A 19,674-nucleotide genomic window follows, 5' to 3' on the forward strand; every position below is an offset into this window, starting at 1 on the left:
TAACATCCAGTCGGTTAAGGTCGCCAAGAACGACCACTCCTATATCTGGATATTGTCTACGAATATCGTCAATCGATGTTGACAGAAAGTCAACTGAAGCCTCTTCGTGAGCCGAGTTTGGGGGATGGTATACCGCACACAGAGCAATAGATGTTACAGATCTCGGGAGCCAATAGGGGCGGATGTGGATCCAAACACACTCAAGTTCCGTTGGAATAGGAATGTCCAGAGGCTTCGAAAGAATGCTCTCCTTAGTGTACACTGCGACTCCTCCTCCACGCCCGTCGTTTCTACACTTAGAGAAGAGGTTGAAATTCTGTATGGATGTCATTTCGGCTGGTAGTTGTGGGGTAAACCACGTTTCAGTTACAACCGCGATGTCAACATCGGATGTGGACAGGATTGCTTGAAACTCGTCAAGCTTGTTTACAAGCGACCTGGTGTTGGTAAGCAGCATTCTTGGCATGTGCCGAGGTCGACGGAATGTTTTTGTCTTTTGTTCTGTCATAACAGGGCGCAGCTGTGCTACGTGCCTTGACTGAACGTAATTAGCGATTGGTCTATTCCCGATGACTGTTTGTATGTGTCGTGCATGGTTCCTACCAGCTTTGCATCCCCTTGGTCTGCTTCTCCACTTCAGGATGCCTAGACCATGTAAGGTTGACCTCAGTTCCCGATTCACTGGTGTGGTTGCTTTCCGCAAGCTCTGCAAGATCCGTAGTGAATATCCCCAGGTGTGGCGTGCCACCATTATTGCACAAGTGATGAAGACGCCGATACAGACTAAAAGTTACACAGCTCTAAAACACTCGAGGAAGCTCCGATCCTGTTCAAACTAGCAGGAGATGTTCGGTGCATATTCCGACGGCAGGAGACAGACACTGACATCTAAAACGGGGTCTAAAGACACCTTAAAACGCCACGATGGCAGAGACGAGCAAAGTCATGCGGCTGCCTTCCAGAAGCGCCACCTACCTAGCATATATTATGCAAATGTGTAAGTCATTTGTATGAATAGAATTGTTCATGGAGATATGAGGTCGTGGAACTCTTGTTGAATTATGAGTAGGTTTATAACTTTAACTGAAACATGTTTCTTTCTCGTATTTCTCAAGTGCACCCTACTATAATTTCAACCGCGTCGAAGCTAGTCTCCTTGTGGCCCTTAACTATAGAAACCCCCATAGGCCGAAAACTTAAAAAAGGTACTTAATGTTGCAAAAACAGACGTAAAACACACTATAAAGAATAAGCCAGATCCTTTAACATCTGCTTGAAGAATAGGACGAAGTCCCCCAACCTACCGGTCGTTCGTGACGACATATCTTAATTTGCTCAGTCAATATTATACACAAACACGCAGCTCGACCAACTGGCCGCTGACCCCGCCACGACAAACATGATTTGCATAGGAGTGACGTCAGCTGCCACCAGGTGTACTCCACAGGTCTATATAAGGAGCGCTGATTGCTGGCTAAGTAGGTCAGCCGGGTCAGTAAGCATTGCAGTGTCGTCAGCGTTCTGAGCGGAGAGGTCAAGCTGTCCTGGTCTTCAAGAGAGTTACACCATGTTGGAATTTCTGCCGTTTTCCCCTACCTGGGTGCTGGTAGGACTGTGTCTGGTCCTGCTTTACCTGTAAGTAGCTTCTTATCTACGTAGTAACAACAAACAAGAGTCCTTGTGTACATAATTTGTGAGTAAGGTGTTTGTTAATTTCCTTTGCTAGTGACCTGCTAGTTGTAAGATAAATGCATGAAATGGATCTTGATGTAAGGTGTGAAATCACAGACCCTGATTCACTTCTAGGAATTACCATCCTGATTTTTTGTATTGGCGATTAATTGTCTAGGGATGAGCCATCATACTGGATAATTGTTAATGATGGCCCCAGACTTTAATGGTTTCGTCCATTGTATGTCATTCTTATTATGAAGCACTATTTCTCGATTAGAACTGCCAGTCCTATCATCTTTACGAGGGGGCGAACTAATTTAATTCAAGGCCGTAATCCCACACCACGAGCGGACTAAGCTGTCTGGGCGGGCGGGCATCACTCCCAGGGCCGTAGAGGTATTGGGGAGCCCCCGATGGTCTGGTTTCCAGGCAAACCGGAAGTGACTTCGCGGCCGCCCGCGGACACTTTTCTCAGAGACATATCTCAACAATCTTTCATCCCCTGCGTAAACGTTGTACATTGTCACAGCCTCCGTACTACAAACTACAAGTGTGGTAAGTTTGAAGGTCCAGAGATTTCCCATTATTAAACGGCGATCTTGAAATTAAAAATCGGTGTGCGTAAACGTGAACCGTCCCGACCCGTGCGCACATATGATCACATATGTGCGCTGCGACTGGACACCATACTTATACACAGACAGGAGGTCACTCCTGCACATGTTCGCAGCTAGAACTCACAATGCCCGTTGCCGCATTGGTATGTAACTTGGCATATCGTTTGCTAGGTTCCGTGTGGTGATGCACGTTGTCTATTTTACAATGTAACCGTGACTATACGATCACAGCAAGTAGCGAAGGGATGTACCCTGTATCTGCTTACGACATTCAGCGATGCGGAACGGCATGGTCTCTATGGGAGGGCAGTGGCGCATGCCATTAATTATAGGGGTGCAATAACGATATTGCATTGACGATAAAAGCAGTTACGGTGTAAAGACATCGTGCATCACCACGCCACGCCCAACCTGGCAAACGATTTGTCAAGTTACACAGCAATGCGACGACGGGAACGTGAGTTTTAGCTGACGCGCAAACAAAAGCATTTCCAATACTCCCAGAAGAAGGTCATCCTCCTTCCCGGAGTAATAACTATAGACCGATCTCCCTGCTGAGCATTATCAGTAAGGTGATGGAAGCACTCAATAACAATGCACTATGGAAACACATTAGTAAGAACAATATTATAAGCGACACTCAATCTAGATTCAGGGCAGGCCACTAGGCAACAGATGCGCTTACTTTTGCAACCCAACAACGGCACCAAGGATAGACGGCAACAGAGCAGACTGATCTGCCTAGACATAAGCAGAGCATTCGACTGAGTCTGGGTACAGGGGGCTCATTGCTAAACTAGACGCCATCGGTGTTAAAGGAAGTTTATTAAAATGGATTGAGGATTACCTGTCCGACAGAAAACTGAAAGTAGTAATCAGCGGAAAAACATCCTCCTCCAAAGCTATCAACGCTGGAGTCCTCCAGGACTCAATCCTCGGTCCTCTCCTATTCCTCATTTTTATTGATGACATCACCGAAAAGCTAAGAAACACTGCCATGCATATGCTGACAACACATCCCTCAAGAATATCATCAGGAAAATACTAGAAAGAACTTCAGCTGCAGAGTCACTCAACCAAGACCTCCAGGAAATCCAGAAATGGGAAAAAAACTGGAACGTTCTTTTTGGGGCGACAAAATGTAAAAGTTTGACAGTTAGCAACCTGAAGGACGTCGACGTAGAAGGCAACCACCCTGTCCTCAACTTCATGGGCACTGTCCTCTCTGAAGTGGAAGGACTGCAAGTCTGGCAGAAGTCGAACTGCTAGGACTTACAATAAGGAGAAACCTGACTTGGTCCCACCACATTGACAGAATGTCTACTGATGCTGGAAGACGACTAGGCCTGTTATTAAAGAAGAGTCTCTCCACACCTAAGTCCTAAACAAAGAGCTACTACTGTATTTACAAAAGCATCCACTGCACGAAATGGCGTCGGATCCTGACGTATCCTGAAGTATCCTGACGTGATCCGGAACCTAAGATCCGGAAGAATCCGACCGGATCCAGGGCCGTATATTTCTCGGCAGGCTAACGGACATCCAAATATTGGGAGTCAAGGTACCACTAGCATATTTGACTTGTGTAAGTACGTGCTTACACAAGTTGTGTAAGTAGTACCTTGAGTCCCAATATTTGGATGCGCATTAGCCTGCCGGGCCTCGGATCCTGACGTATCCTGACGTGATCCGTGACCTAAGATCCGAAAGAATCCGAACGGATCCGGGGCCGAATATTCTTCGGCCAGTGTGTGTGTAAACCCTCCTGTGGACTGACTCTTGGCCAATCATTCCCTTGTTTGCCGAATTCTGTACGATCCGCACCCCCTAGGCCGGCCTGGCGGAGGCTAGATATGGTGTCTTCCCATGGTTTCTAGCTATGATGTGCTAGAAATGTTCGAGAGACACCAAGGTCTTATGCTGTGGTACTGGTGGTCCAGGTGGGACATCATTGTCCCAGGGCTTTTCATGCACATTTATGAACATTAGGCATATGTACCCTAAAATTGACATAAAACAGCATAAGTGTGTCTTTTTGCATGTTTTTAGTTATTGAGATCACGTACAATGACGTGGTGCATGGTACTTTTGGGCAACGTAGCAGTATTTTTACAAACTGAAACGGTAAAACGATTGTCTTGGTATAAGTCCATGTATAGTAATAATGATAACTTTTATTTGCAAATTCATGTCCGTAGGCTAATTGCAGGGGTACAAACAGTAGAAATGGTAACGATGGTAACAAGTGTCTATTCTATCTATGCATCTAACTTATATTTCTGCATGCGACATTACTGGAGGGTTTGACTTCTTCTTTGGAGGCAGTGGCTGATGAAAAGGCCCACGTTTTAATGGTTAGTGGGTTTTGCGTTTTATAAGTCCGATAATCCCGATACTTTCACATTCTTCTTCAGGTACCTGGTGTGGCCGTATTCAACCTTCAGGAAGATGGGAATCCCTGGTCCAAAGCCCATCCCGCTCCTTGGAAACTACCTAGAGTATGGGAAGGTTGGTATCTACTCTTGTAAATCCGAATCGCACTGGTAGTTATCCGCAAAGTTTTTAAAAACCTACCCATTTGATGACGTACCGTCGACTTAGGCCCACTTTAGACTTGCCACGCTTTAACCGACCTGAGTCAATCAACCGACGTGTGTCGCTTAGGCCCGCTTTACCTACATGTAGGCGGAATTTATTTGCATATTTCTATGTAAGTGGTTTTGTTGACTTCCATGGCCAGACCTTCGGTCAGGAGGTAAAATAAGAAGACAGGGCAATTTTCATTAGCTCATATCGAGTACCATTCTGACCGGCACAATTTCAATGGTTACATGTCCTTTTCTATGTCTGATGGTGTAACCTTTGCTCCATTGTCTTGCACCCAGGGAGCTCACCTGTTCGATAAGGAATGCTACGAGAAGTACAACAAAGTCTATGGGTAAGGTCTTTGCCATATGCTGTCTTGAAAGTGATTACGATTGCAAGCAATATTTGCTTTGTAGTTGATTTACGTAAAACAATTACAGTGTAGTAGCCGTTGCTAACGGCGATGGCAGAAGCGTACAACCATCGTGAGTCGTTACCATAAATGTTTTATTGTTTATTGATTTATTGGTCAGAAATTACTCGTGCAATGGCAGCTAGTGCTGAATTGCTGCAGGGTTTACAATCACATAATACACAACAGATACATATTTGCTCCCCACTTGCACTTTGTGGAACTGTCGCAAGGGTCTGAGAGGCTGCCATTCATTGTCGATCGCTTCCTGGTCGAACCGAATGCCAAGTTATTGAGTAGCCGTAAGAATATAAAGCTATTGTCTGTCTTATTTCAGGTACTTCGAAGGCAGGACACCGAATCTGATGGTCGGTGACCTGGAACTTATCAAAGAAATCACAGTGAAGGAGATCAACAAGTTCACTAACCGAAGGGTGAGTTAGGCCCACTTTAGACTTGCCACTCTTTAACCGACCTGAGTCACTTAACCGACCTGTGTCGCTTGATCGTTACCGGTCAAAAGAGGAAATAAGCGTCATATGTCGGTTTTTCTTGGAACCGATCCAGACCACCTTCCAACCCCGTGACGGTTCCTCCCTGTGTGTAAAGTGATATCCGGCTCCGGCGACGCTTAGGAGGTCATGGTAATGACATGCTAATTCTATTGCGAAACGCTACATGTATGGAGAGCCTATCAAAAACACTGAAAGAAGATTACAGCCATCACAAGCTAACCAGTGGTGTAAACCCAATGCTTTATTGACGTTTAAAATTCGATCCCGGCTTTGTCCCCCTCCCTTCATGCAAGCTACTGGAAAGGGAGACAGTCCTTGGGAAGGGAATTTAAGCCGTGGTTCGCTGTTCATCATGTGATTGTCAAACAGAGCTAGGGGAATTTCCCCGGTACAATGAAGCTGTGAACATTTACAGGTTTGCGTAGCAAAGCCTTAGTTGGATCCGTTGGCATGTGCGGTGGTCGCCATCTTGAATTGTGACGTCATAGGGTCGCCATACCATTTTATTGGGAGGGGTGTTTTTGGGGGTCGTTAGTTCTATCCACTGCCGCTCTCACTGCTGCTGCTATGCTTAGTCCTGTCCACTCTTTCACATTGTCTTCCCACCGTTTTCTCTGTCTTCCTCTCTTTCGGCTACCTGGCACTGTTCCTGTATTCAAGTTTTTGCAAGCCCTGGCGATCTTACCACATGTCCGAACCATCTTAGCTTGCGCTTCATTACAGTTGTCAAGAGGTTGTCATGTGGTCCAATGGCTTGTACTACTTTGTTACTATTTGCTACCATTATCTCATATTGTATTAGTCAAACTGTAATATATTGTCTTACGTGCAGACGTTTGATGGTCAAGGTGAGATTTTCGACCAAGCTATGACCAGCCTGAAGGATGCGGACTGGAAGCGTGTCCGAAGTGCCATCACCCCAACCTTCAGCTCCGGGAAACTCAAGCAGGTAGGCAAGCAAGAACCTTATTCTCCCTTTAAGTTTTAAATCGCCAACATTTACATGGCAGTATAGCTTCGGTGAACGTGATTATCATATGGAATATGTAAATGAGAAAACAAAAACAAACAAACATACCAGAAACAACTCCATGTGAACTAGTAGGCCCTTCCATTGACCCCATGACCTGGAATGTCTGTCAGTTTGTACGTAAGGTTGATAAATTACTCACTTCCTGTCACTATGGTAAATCCGACCTTTACTTCCTCTGAACGTGACTAGAAGTGGAAAATACATGATGCGGAAACACAAACAGACCAAAAACTCTACTTCCGTAAGGATGACTGTGGTTCCTGTGTTTTCTGTAATCCCAGATGGCGGTGCAAGTCGAGCGATGTGCGGATGGACTCGTGGCTGGCATGGCGGAGAACGAGCAGAAAGGGACATCGTTTGACGTGAAGCGGTGAGCAGTGTATTAATCTGTGCTCTCTTTTTAATTACAGATTTGCGTAGCAAAACCTTTGCTGGATCCGTTGGTATGTGTGGTGGCCGCTATCTTGAATTTGTGACGTCACAGGGTATTTTAGGATTTTATTGGAATTGCAACAGTGCAATAAACGTGGGGCATAGGCAGCTATTGCTGATGTCGTGCCCCACACACATAGTCACAGGGTATGACGTCACAGTGTGTCAGGCTCTACAGACAATAACTGTTTTTACCCTCTAACTTTACCTGTAGTCTTGCCGGTGGCTACACCATGGACGTGATCTCCAGCACTGGGTTCGGAGTGGACGTCGACTCCCTGAACAACCCCGACCACCCACTGGTCACCAGCGCCAAATCGTTTTTCGACTTCAACTTCTATAATCCTTTAATCATATTGATATGTGAGTATCGAACTTTCGTTACCAGTTACACAGTTCGTGATTGATGCACAAAACGTACGCCTATCGGCCATACAAGCCCGGCAAATACACACACACACAAAAATCAAACAAGTACAAAAAATGCCCCTGCAGTTCCAGAGCAGGCAACCAGGGGGTGTGGGTTGACCAACGTAAACCACCTCTTCGCGACGTCTAAAGCTATCTGGTACTATCATGTCCAGATCAAGATATCATGTCAAGATGCCGACCATAGCAAGTTCAGAATTGATGATAAAAAAAGGACTTTCCGCTGCAGTAACAAGTAAAGCCGCTGGGAGGCTCCAAATAGACCTTGACCGTTGTCTTCCCTAGCCTAACCGACAGACCGAATAGCATTACAATCCATCCGTAGCTTTCTTAGAAATACGCTGACCGAAGTTTGTGGAAACAGAAACAGGCACACCTCAAAGCATCACCTCCTTTCAAGCAGGTTACAAATGCCTTATCTCCCAGCAGATCTACACGGTGCCAAAAATGGTATATGCTAGCCAGAGAAGCTCCAGTCAGCCAGATAAGCTCCAGTCCGCACCAGTCCGCACTCCTGACTGGAGCTTCTCTGGCTAGCATATACGATTTTTGGCACCGTGTAGATCTGCTTGGATATTAACAAATGCCATGGTATCGGTCCCTGTACTTTCATTCGATGTTTGTATAATCCACAAATGACGTGTGAAATCACATTGTTCCATGGACAGCATTGATGTTGTGTAGGTACCTCACAGCTGATCAAAACCATGCTTCTCTCTCCACAGTTGTGTTCCCGTCACTAGCCGGAGTCCTTGCACGCTTTGGGGTCACGTTTTTCTCGAAGAAGGCCTTGGACTATTTCAGCCAGGCTGTGGACACCGCGATCAGCATGAGAGAGGGCCAGGCGACCGGAACGGATAAGGTATGAAAGAGAGAATTAAGCCCCTGTTACACATAGTCTGGAAACCATACCATCGGGGGGCTCCCTGATCCTGATATCTCTACGGCGCTGGGAGGGACGCCCGCCCGCCCGCCCAGACAGCTTAGTCCGCTCGAGGTGTGGGTTTACGGCCTTGGCTGCGAAACTCTATATAGCAGCTAAGAAGACAATCTGACAGAAACGGGTCAATAAAGCAGACTGGGCCCGGTAAAACACACCTATGCCGACCCGTAGAGACTGGCGACCAGGCTATGTTACACATAGCCGAACATGGCCTCCCGAACTTCCCCAACCATGTTTAGGAGTGGCTCTGTAAAGCCCCTGTTACACATAGCCGAACATGGCTGTGGACGAATGGTATTGAATGGGTTGGCTGATGGTTGACTGATCGTTGGCAGGTGGTAGGGAGTAAGTCAGTAGTGGCCAGGGTGTGTCTGGGAGTGTGTCTTGACTCTTAATATAAAACTAGTCAGACTACTCCCGACCTCCCACCAACCTTGGTTGACAGGTGTTCAGGAGCCATGTACGGTCATGTGTAACCGGGGCTTGAAGGAAGGATGGAAGGAAGGAACGGGGGGGAGGTTAAGGAAGGGAGGAATTGATGAATGACTGAATAAATGAATGAATGAATGAATGAATGAACGAATAAGTTGATGGATGAAGGAAGGAAGGAAGGATTGTTTCATTCGTAAGATACAGTGCAGCCAAGGGCTAAGTTGCATCTTCGTAACAGTTTGTTTATGATCTATGTCAACATTTTATCGTTAGAACTGGCTTCCGTTTAAGACTAAAAGTCACCTATGTTTTTTTTGTACGATTAATGACATTAAACTATTTGAACATTCCCAGAAAGCAGTGGACCTCCTCCAGTTGATGCTTCAAGCTCACAACGAGGAACTGGACAAGAAGGGAGCCAACGACGTCGCCAAGCATGGCATCTCTAGCATGGAGATTAAAGGGAACGCTATAGTCCTGTGGGTTGCCGGGTACGAGACCACAGCCAACACCCTCACTCTGACGCTCTACAACCTGGCCGTGCACCAGGAGATACAGGACAAAGTCATTGAGGAGCTGGACGATCTTCTGGACAAGCGCGTGAGTGGGGTTAAGTTTGTGCATCTTTAGAGCAACAACAAGGAACCATTCTGAATAAAAGTTGAACTGCCAACAGCAAAAAACCTTGACGTACCCAAATATTCGACTGATCAGCTCCAGTCTTTGTCAAGGAATGAGCAATCCACTGCTTGTGTGATGTCACGTTATGCAGATAGAACATGTGATTGCTCATTCCTTGACAAAGACTGAAACTTATCAGTCGAATATCTGGGTAAGTCGACTGTTTTTGGCTGTTGGGTAAATCCAATTTTTGTGTTGGCAATTGCTGTTCAACTTTGATTCAGAATAACTTCTACCGATACAGATTAACTTTCTTTTGCTATGATACCTTTAAAACTAACTATCATCTTTTGTGTTTCGAAGATGATGGTTTCTTCATTTATTCGGTGGTTATGGGTGGTTTCTTCATTTATTTGTTCAAGTCAAGTGATTCAGAACTTCGTAATATCATTTATCGACTGATGCAAACTATTGGTAATAGAACCTTTGTTTCTCCATTTGACTACGAATGATTGAATAAAAGTTTTCCATCAGGGCAAGCTGGACTACGAGGCTGTCCATGATCTGCCCTACCTGGACATGTGCATCAGCGAGACACTGAGGATGTACCCTGCTGCTATGAGGTAGAACATCTTCTGTTATTTTTATCTCCATGAAAAATGGAGATATTGTTTTTGGCGTGTCTGTGTGTGTGTGTTTGTGTTTGTGTTTCCGGACTCTTGTAGTCAGCATAACTCAAGAACCTCTTGATGGATTACAATGATATTTGGTATGTAGGCGGGTGTTGTGAAGCCAAAGGTCAGGGTCGATTTTGGGCCCCCTGGTATGTGACCTTGGTACTGCAGCAGAACTTCAATTTTTGTATCTTTTGACCTGGACGTGCTGTGGTCTTGAGTTTTGGGTGGCAGATAGCTTGTGACGTAATGAAGAAGTAGTGTAGGTTTGGGCCCCCTAGCAGCTTGCTCTGGAACTGCAGGGGCGTCATCGTGAAAACCTTCTAAGGAGAATAACTGAACAAAGGAACGACGGATATCCGTGATATTTAGTATGCAGGTAGCTTAGACAGAGATTTACATAATGAAGTGCAAATTATGCTAATTGGGACTTAATTTGCATAGCTAATGAGGAAAATCTATATTTGCAGTGTTTTCCATTATTAGACTCAAATACATGTAACATATGTAGTTTATGGAAAGTGGAGCATCAGCAGATACCAATTATGCAAATAAATTCCTCATTTGCATAATTAATGCAAAAAAAACAGAAATTCATCAAATTGGAAAATTGTAGGACTGTCAATATTGCAACACGTGTAAGTAAGATAAAGGTGTTTATGATTAAGCATATATTATGTAGATGTGTATGTCATTTGCATAAATAGAATTGTTCATGGAGATATGAGGTCGCGGAACTCTTGTTGTTATTTTTTTGCATACCCGGTAAACCGCATCAAGTTGTAACACACCAGGTTTGTACTAAAGAGTACAAGCTGCATATCTAGACAGATTTATATGATCCACACTTCAAGGACCTCTTTTCGATAAGTGTGTTGGGTTCTTTAACGTGCTTGAGGTGTGGCTCTCCTCAAACACGGGACCTCCACTGAACGCCCTATCAGAGGGACGCCCCTACCCGAATCTAGGTACTCATTTTCACCTGAGTTAAGTGGGGAAAGTTGTGTAAAGTGCCTTTTCCAAGGGCACAACGTCAACGGGACAAATCAAGGAACCCCGGATTCGAACCCGGTATCTCTGGGTTCTGGGACCAAACACCCTGCCACTACGCCACCGCAACACCACAGTGCGGAGATGCCTTCTCTTTTTTGTTAAGGCGACCAAAATCGTATTTTGAAAGTCAATTTATTCAGTCATTTCTATACATGATTAGTTCAAACAACACTATCACAAAAAAGACACAATATGTATGGTGACGTCCATCATGCAAAAAATATAACGTCGTTGGGATGTGAGAACTCACTGAAAATCGTCGCCATGGTTTTTGTAGACTCGCGAAACTAAGGGAATCGTCGTAAGGCACGTTTTTGCGCGGTTTTGAAATGCTCAAAATAGAAAATTATTACGCATATGTGCTAAATGATGTTAGTTAATGTCACTACCTTAAAGATTTCAGCATTTTTTTATTTCTATATTTGGGCCCTAACATTGCTTTGGTTGCCTTTAAGCTGTGGTACACTATTAATTGTACTTGTTAAAACGAGTAAGGGGAATTTGCAATGATTGACCATGGGAGTCCAGTAACGACGAACAATTCCCGGCTTCAGTGTGCTAAACTTGATCGAGATCAATTTCTATTATACTACAAGGACTAGGACTAAGCTTCTATATCATTTCTTTTCTACCTCCATGAAAGGTGGAGGTGTTGTGTTGTGTTGTGTTATGTACTGTTTGTTTGTGTGTGTTAGCATTCCTGGATATTTTTGTCAGCGTGCCTTAAGAACCCTTACATGAATTGTGATGATATTTAGTATGCGGGTTGGTATTTGGGAAGATGAAGATCAAGGTCGATTATGGGCCTCCTGGCGGCATTCCTTGGTAATACAGCAGAGATCTTTTGTATATTTTGTCCAGGACATGGTATGGTCTTTTTTTTAAGGTTTAGGATCTTACAGGAAAACTGATATGAATTTACCGGGTTGACAAAGAGACAGAGTTCATCTCGAAAGCTCCCTATATATATATAGTAGCAAACTCTTTTGTTGTATCAAAACAAATCTGTTTTGTTATCAGGTTTGACCGGATTTGCAAGGAAGACACGGAGGTGAAAGGCCTGCACATCCCAGCCGGCATGATCGTCAACGTTCCCGTCTACCCGATCCACTATGACCCAGACATCTGGCCGGAACCTGAGAAGTTCAAGCCTGAAAGGTAAGGTTAAAGAGATTCATCAGTCACGTGTGATAACAGTTACAAGAATATTCATCAATCAGTGACGTAGTGACTCCAAACAAAACATAGAGTCACTAACTACCCGATCCCGGACATTATAGAAATCATAGATCAAGAATCGCGAAAGGCCCACAGAAAGATCAAAGAGGCAGTCCACATCCAGTGGAAACGTGCGGGTAAGGGGAAAACCCTGTATAGGTACCCGTACCCGTATAGGTACCCGTATAGGTATACCGGTATACCCCATTTGGGCCCCAACAAGCCAGGAAACACGCTTTGAAGGCCGCCTTATAGGGCACCAGAACTGCTGTTTTTTACGGTCTCCACATTGATATAAGACACAAACAGTTGACTATACTCAGAAAATAGCTGAACAATCATATTTTACGATCTTTTGATTTCTATGAAGGACGGAGGTTTGGAATATACGGAATTTGCGAAGTTCGTACGGAGTGCCTGTCAGAACATGCGAGCACCGATCTCGGAGACCTTTCAACTAAACCTGTTCTGAAAAGGTTTAACTTTAATACAGAAAACCTACAGGAAACACCTCACGCTAAAGACAGAGACCGAGCACAGCATATTCAGACAAATCACGCAGAATGGCCGTAATGTTTGTGTCGCAAGTGGTTACTTTCCGTCTAAGCGGCTAGTTCGCACATGTGTCATGGCGGACCTCCCGTGCATCGAGAACCGGGCGTTTCCTGTAGGTTTTACTGGCAGCTCCAGCCAAACAGATCATGAGTATTGCATCTGAAGATAATGCAAAGCGGAAAGGTTGATAGTTTGAGTGTTTCTTCTATTTCTTTTCAGAACGGGTTTAGTTGAAAGGTCTCTGAGATCGGTGCTCGCACGTTCGGACAGGCGCTCCGTACGAACTTCGCAAATTCCGACGTCACCACCAATCAGATTATGCCTTACATAGCTAATTTGGGTTCAGAGCAAAAATAACGGTTGTTTGTATCAAATAAGGCTAGCTCGTTAATTATTCATGAGCGTTAATATTCATGAGCCATAATGGCTGTTTGTGTCAAAAAACGCATAGGTCATTGATTAGTCATGAGCAACTGTCAATAACGTCGCCAGAAGCGAGTTCACAGGCTGGAAATTGCAGGGCCGCTATGGGAGGTAATGAACCGAGCATATCGGGCCTGCTATTGGAGGATGGGAATGAGCAACCCACTGCTATCAGCAATCCCTATCAATCCACGAGGAATCCATTAACATCAGGCCCTTACAATCATCCCATAATGTTTTTTTATAATCTTTATTCTATAAACAAAAAGAAAATACATACATGTCGCCAGAAGCGAGTTCACAGGCTGGAGAGGTAATGAACAGAGAATATCTGGCCTGCTATTGGAGGATGCTCATTCCTTGACAATGGCTGGAGTTGGACAGTCACAATTTTTGGTGAATCCAATGGTTGTGTTGTAAATAGACTGTTCAACCTTGCTTCAGATTGACCGAGTACTTTTTCTAGGTTCACCAAAGAGGAGAAGGAGTCACGTGACCAGTACGCCTACCTGCCGTTCGGAGCCGGACCCAGGAACTGTGTGGGCATGCGCCTTGCACAGCTGGAGCTGAAGTTCGCTCTGGCTAAAGTTCTGCAGAAGTTCCGCGTCGTCACTTGCGACAAGACTCCAGTAAGTCTCCGGTAACATGTGAATACTATGAATAAGTTGCAAAAAAAACATGCCGACTGTTAGGAGAAGTAAGAAGAACACTTGACACATATAGCCTACGTTGTAGACTCCTTCCGGCTGTTTTCTTTTTCAACTTACCGTTTTCTTATTACATTTTTTTTTCTTATTGCTGGCCGAGAAGGGGACTTCGCAGATCGATATATCATTATCTCCATGAAAAAAAGGCCTTTTCATGGAGATACTGTTTTGCGTGCGTTTGGTGTTTGTGTGTATGTTTGTGTCATCGGATGCTTAAAGTCAGCATAACTATAGAACATGTAGATGGATTGTAATGATATTTGGTATGTGGGTAGGTGTTAGGAGGAGGAAGGTCAAGGTCGATTTTTGGGCCCCCTGGAATGTGTCACTGGAATTGCAATGGCGTATTTGTAAAAATCTTCTAAGGAGAATAACTGAAGAAAGGATTGACAGATTGTCATCTTATTTGGTATACAGGTAGGTTGGACAGAGATGTACACACTTAGGTGCAAATTATGCAAATGAGACTGAATTTGCATAAGTAAGGAGGAAAAGCATTTGCATGTGTGTCGCTGGATGCTTAAAGTCAGCATAACTGTAGAACGTGTAGATGGATTGTAATGATAGTTGGTATGTGGGTGAGTGCTGGGAGAAGAAAGGTCAAGGTCGATTTTGGGCCCCCTGGTATGTGTAACTGGAACTGCAGTGGCCTATTTGTAAAAATGTTCTAAAGGAGAATAACTGAAGAAAGGAACAACAGATTTTCATGTTATTTGATCGCAGGTAGGTTGGACAGAGATGTACACACTGAAGTGCAAATCATGCAAAGTTAGTGTGTTTGCGTGTGTGCGCGCGTGTGTGTGTGTATGTTTGTGTCACCGTGTGTGTATGTTTGTGTCACCGGATGCATAAAGTCAGCATAACTGTAGAGCGTGTAGATGGATTGTAAAGATATTTGGTATGTGAGTAGGTGTCGGGAGGAGAAAGGTCAAGGTCGATTTTGGGCCCCCTGGAGCTGTGTCACTGGAGCTGCAATTGCGTATTTGTCAAAATCTTTTAAGGAGAATAACTGGAGAAAGGAGCGACAGATTTTCATGTTATTTACTATGCGGGTAGCGTAGACAGAGATGTATACAATGAACTGCAAATTATGCGAATTGGACTTAATTTGCATAAGTAATGAGGAAAATCTATATTTGCAGTGTTGTCCATTGCATATTGTGGTTAGTAGCTATTTATAGCGAAAGTGGGTCACTTCTCCTGGGGGTCATACCATTCAGCGATATAGAATGGGGGGAACTGGTTTAATAAAAAACAAAGTTTCATGGAGATTTTGGGTCCTAAGACTCTTGTTTACAAAATGGGACACATCTCTGTATAAAATATGTTTTTAAGACAATCAAAAATCAACATGCAACATAGACTGGACCTTTTGTTTCCTCTAGTGACAATATGATATCACTTTTTCGATATCTAACACAATGCAGGAACCGAACGTATGCAGGTTTAGGTACATTTTTTAAAATAAGACTGAGGATGAGCATGTCATACCAAAATGGGTACATACTGCTTTCTCTACCTACTCATAAGCACCCAGCACTTATGAGCAAGAGGGTGTCCCTGTGGTGTAGTGGTCTGCGCTTCTGTCACTTGCCACATCAGGTTCAAATTACTTGGAACCAGAAGACCCGAGTTCAACTCCCGGGTAGGACACCTCTGGACAAGAGGCGCATTGAGTCATACCAAAGACTTTATAAAAATGGTACATACTTATGAAACAGTGTGGAAGTTTAACACACTCCACTGTCAGTGGACTAGCCCCCTGCTGCAGTGATTGCACCACAGTGTGGACCAGGGCTATGAAACGGGGATGGGCACCGCCCTATACACCTAATGGTGTGGGAGGATGAGTATGGGACATGAACACACACCACTACCAGTGGGCTATCTCCTTGCTATAATGGCCTGCGTGGCCCAATGGCTATTGAAACGGAGATGGACACCGCCCCTGTAATAAGGGGGTAACCGGTTGTTTAGCTACATTATCAGTTCGCCACAGTCGTTTCGCTACATGACTGAAGTTGTTTCGCTACATGGTACAAGTTGTTTCGCTACATCGCAGTAGTCGTTTCGCTACATTTGAATGTTATTTCTCTAGATAGTCGGGCCTACAAACAAAATTTTGACGTGACGTCGAAACTGGTGAGAATAGCAAGGTACGCCAGTAACATTTCTTCTGTTGTCAGATACGGATAGCTAAGACGTATTGCATGATTGCATTTATTGACATCTTTCTAGAAATACGAATGTGGATGCAGGAATACGATTCCTAATGCTATTAGTCTATCTAGAGAAAAACATTCAAATGTAGCGAAACAACTCGCACCATGTAGCGAAACGACTTGCAATGTAGCAAAAAGTACTGTAGCAAACTGACAATGTAGCGAAACAACCTGTAACCACCAAGAGTTGTGGGGATTTTATGGATTTAAACTTATTTTTAAAAACTGATAAGCATGTAAACATTTTGATTGTTGTCCACCTCAGACCCCTGTCAAGCTGCAGAACACCCTCGGCAACCAGATAGAGGATGACGTCATCTTGAAGGTGGAAGCTCGTACTTGAGGTGCCCAGAGTGGAATGCTGCATACCTAAACTTGTGCGTATATACAAGTCCGCATGGGTTGTGTATTAACATGTTTTTGGTTTAGGTTTTTGCAGCAGAATATTATTTTATTTTGGTTCGATAACTAGGCGCACAACGGTGGGTCAAAGTAGAAAACAATTTCTTCCCCGCAAACTTTGCTTAAACCGAAAAAAATGTTCATGCGCAACTCATACACACTTGAATATACGCGCAACTCATACACACTTGAATATACACGCAAATTGCGCCAGGCATTCACAAAGTGGCAATTTGTTGCCTGACATTTTGTTAAAATCGTTATTGGTAAAATGGAGTTCCTCTTAGATTTGTTAAGTGTAAATTCACATTTTTTACTCATAATTGCTTGGGGCAATTGGTATAACAATGAATGAAAGTTTAGATTCGTGTGTGGCTTTTTGCCATCATAACTGACTTGAGACTAATGAAGATATGCAAAAATATAAATGAGCGTATACATACTTGCTGTATAATCTAGACCGCATTCGTTTCTTAGCAACTTATATCAATACATGGTGATATAAAGAGCTTTCAATGACATTGTAACTGATAATTACTGACTATTAAATATATAATAAATCGTTTTGTTTTAGCAAGGATGGGATAACAATCCATAGATATAACGATGTAGATTGATAATCTCTGTCACAGAGACGCTATAGATTTTGATTGACCGCTACTACACTAATTGCGATAGTAGATGTGTGTTTGTTTTCATTTCAAACATAGATAGGGGTCGTTTGAAATGAGTCTATTTTGCACCCGTGAAAACGCATGTTTTTTTAGTGGCTCTAGTTTGTGTGTTTTGCACCCGTGAAGACGCATGCGTTTGTAGTGGCTCTGGTTTGTGTATTTTGCACCCGTGAAGACGCATGCGTTTGTAGTGGCTCTAGTTTGTGTGTTTTGCACCCGTGAAGACGCATGTGTTTGTAGTGGCTCTAGTTTGTGTGTTTTGCACCCGTGACGACGCATGTGTTTGTAGTGGCTCTAGTTTGTGTGTTTTGCACCCGTGAAGACGCATGTGTATATAGTGGCTCTAGTTTGTGTGTTTTGCACCCGTGAAGACGCATGTGTATATAGTGGCTCTAGTTTGTGTGTTTTGCACCCGTGAAGACGCATGTGTTTGTAGTGGCTCTAGTTTGTGTGTTTTGCACCTGTGAAGACGCATGTGTATATAGTGGCTCTAGTTTGTGTGTTTTGCGCCCGTGAAGACGCATGTGTTTGTAGTGGCTCTAGTTTGTGTGTTGGTGTGTTTGCTTCTTTGTTCATTTTTACAGAACCAGGATGACTGCGTAATGGATTGGTTGTGATGATTTCCTACCATACCTTAGTGTTAGATAACAGGTTTTCTGTACTTGTCGTCCATGTGATTTATAATTAGACAACATTGAATACTAACTATGCAAGTCAGAGAATCAGTTGCGTAATAAATATGAAAACACCAAACTTTTTGTTGTGTTAAATAATCTTTACAACGAAGACATATTCAAAACATGCACAGATGCATATCGTGAAGTACACTGAATGTAGATAAGGGTGTGATATCAAAAGTTAATTAAGTAGACAATTCTAACATTTTTTAGTGATGAGAACTTAAGTGATTGTACTAAAAACGAACGTGCTAAAGTATTAGCCTCAACCAGGCCCTCCTACGGGCGTATGGATCATAAAATTTGACAGAAAAGGGAATTATTAGCCAGTTAAGTCGGTCCACGGTGAAGATCACATTTCGTCCGTGTATGGAGCCTGCAAATGAAATCCTGGCAACTATTTTCCCTTTGGCCGGCATTGTTACTAATTATAAAATGTACTCCGTCAGGAAGATCTCTAATAATGGCCACATTTACTTAACTTCCAAATGTTGCAAGGATGAAATCCCCATCATTTACCACTATGGATCATAGTATTTTGTCATTAATTATGCCAATCAAATTTCATTATTAATGTCTATCGATATTTATATCTTTCTCAGTAACATATGTCAAATGTTTGAGAATCCTATAATGGAATGCAGCTCATTTGCTTTCACTTATTCTCGTCGAAAGATTTTGACCAAAAAAACAGCAAGCTGCTAGGAGGCCCAAACCTACACCACTTCTTTCTTATATCAAAAGCTATCAGCCATAAAAAATCAAGACCATAGCACGTCCAGGTCAAAAGATTCAAAAATGAAGCTTTGCTTCAGTACCAAGGTCACATACCAGGAGGCCCAATATCGACCTTGACCTAGTCACATATCAAATATCATCGTCTTCTTGTGCTTGTACTACAAAAATCCGGAAGCACAAACACACACACATACACACACGCGGACACACAGACAGACACACCCAAAAATAATCTCCATTTTTAATGGAGATAAAAATGCTAGGGTGGTCAGTAGTGGCGGGGTGTGTCCGCGGACATTCTGGATAGGTTGCAAGCAATGACCACAGCATCCCACATGGACCAGATAGCCTCCGTTTACCTGATACCATTCGCCGTAGGCCGTCTTACAATGTTGTGCAAATTATACAAGGCTAGACCGAAAAAGGTTTCAAAGTATCCCTATCCTCAGGTATCACCATCATGTTAAAGCAACATTGGGATTATCAAGCAGCCATGCCCACGGCCAACGACCCCGATGACTACCTGTTCCTTTATTAAAAACATTTATTCAACAAAAAGAGGGAGGGGGTAAAGCTTTTCAATGTCCTGTTTTACTTTATCAGATCTTGTGGGCAATTCACTAAAAAAACGCAATCG

The 19,674-nt window shown here is 43.6% G+C and overlaps 1 protein-coding gene across 1 annotated transcript; it reads left to right on the plus strand.

Moving 5' to 3' along the window:
* The first annotated feature begins 1,463 nt into the window (after positions 1-1,463).
* LOC136422683 (cytochrome P450 3A11-like) lies at positions 1,464-18,375 on the plus strand. The gene is made up of 13 exons (XM_066410515.1): positions 1,464-1,635; positions 4,706-4,799; positions 5,177-5,229; positions 5,627-5,723; positions 6,637-6,753; positions 7,119-7,207; positions 7,484-7,632; positions 8,424-8,560; positions 9,428-9,673; positions 10,229-10,317; positions 12,442-12,579; positions 14,084-14,246; positions 16,812-18,375. Exons 1-13 carry the CDS (start codon positions 1,568-1,570, stop codon positions 16,887-16,889), a joined length of 1,518 nt encoding a protein of 505 aa, XP_066266612.1. The 5' UTR covers positions 1,464-1,567; the 3' UTR covers positions 16,890-18,375.
* The last annotated feature ends 1,299 nt before the right edge of the window (positions 18,376-19,674 follow it).

This window comes from Branchiostoma lanceolatum, chromosome 17, assembly GCF_035083965.1.
Source record: "Branchiostoma lanceolatum isolate klBraLanc5 chromosome 17, klBraLanc5.hap2, whole genome shotgun sequence".
NCBI classification, from domain to species: domain Eukaryota; kingdom Metazoa; phylum Chordata; class Leptocardii; order Amphioxiformes; family Branchiostomatidae; genus Branchiostoma; species Branchiostoma lanceolatum.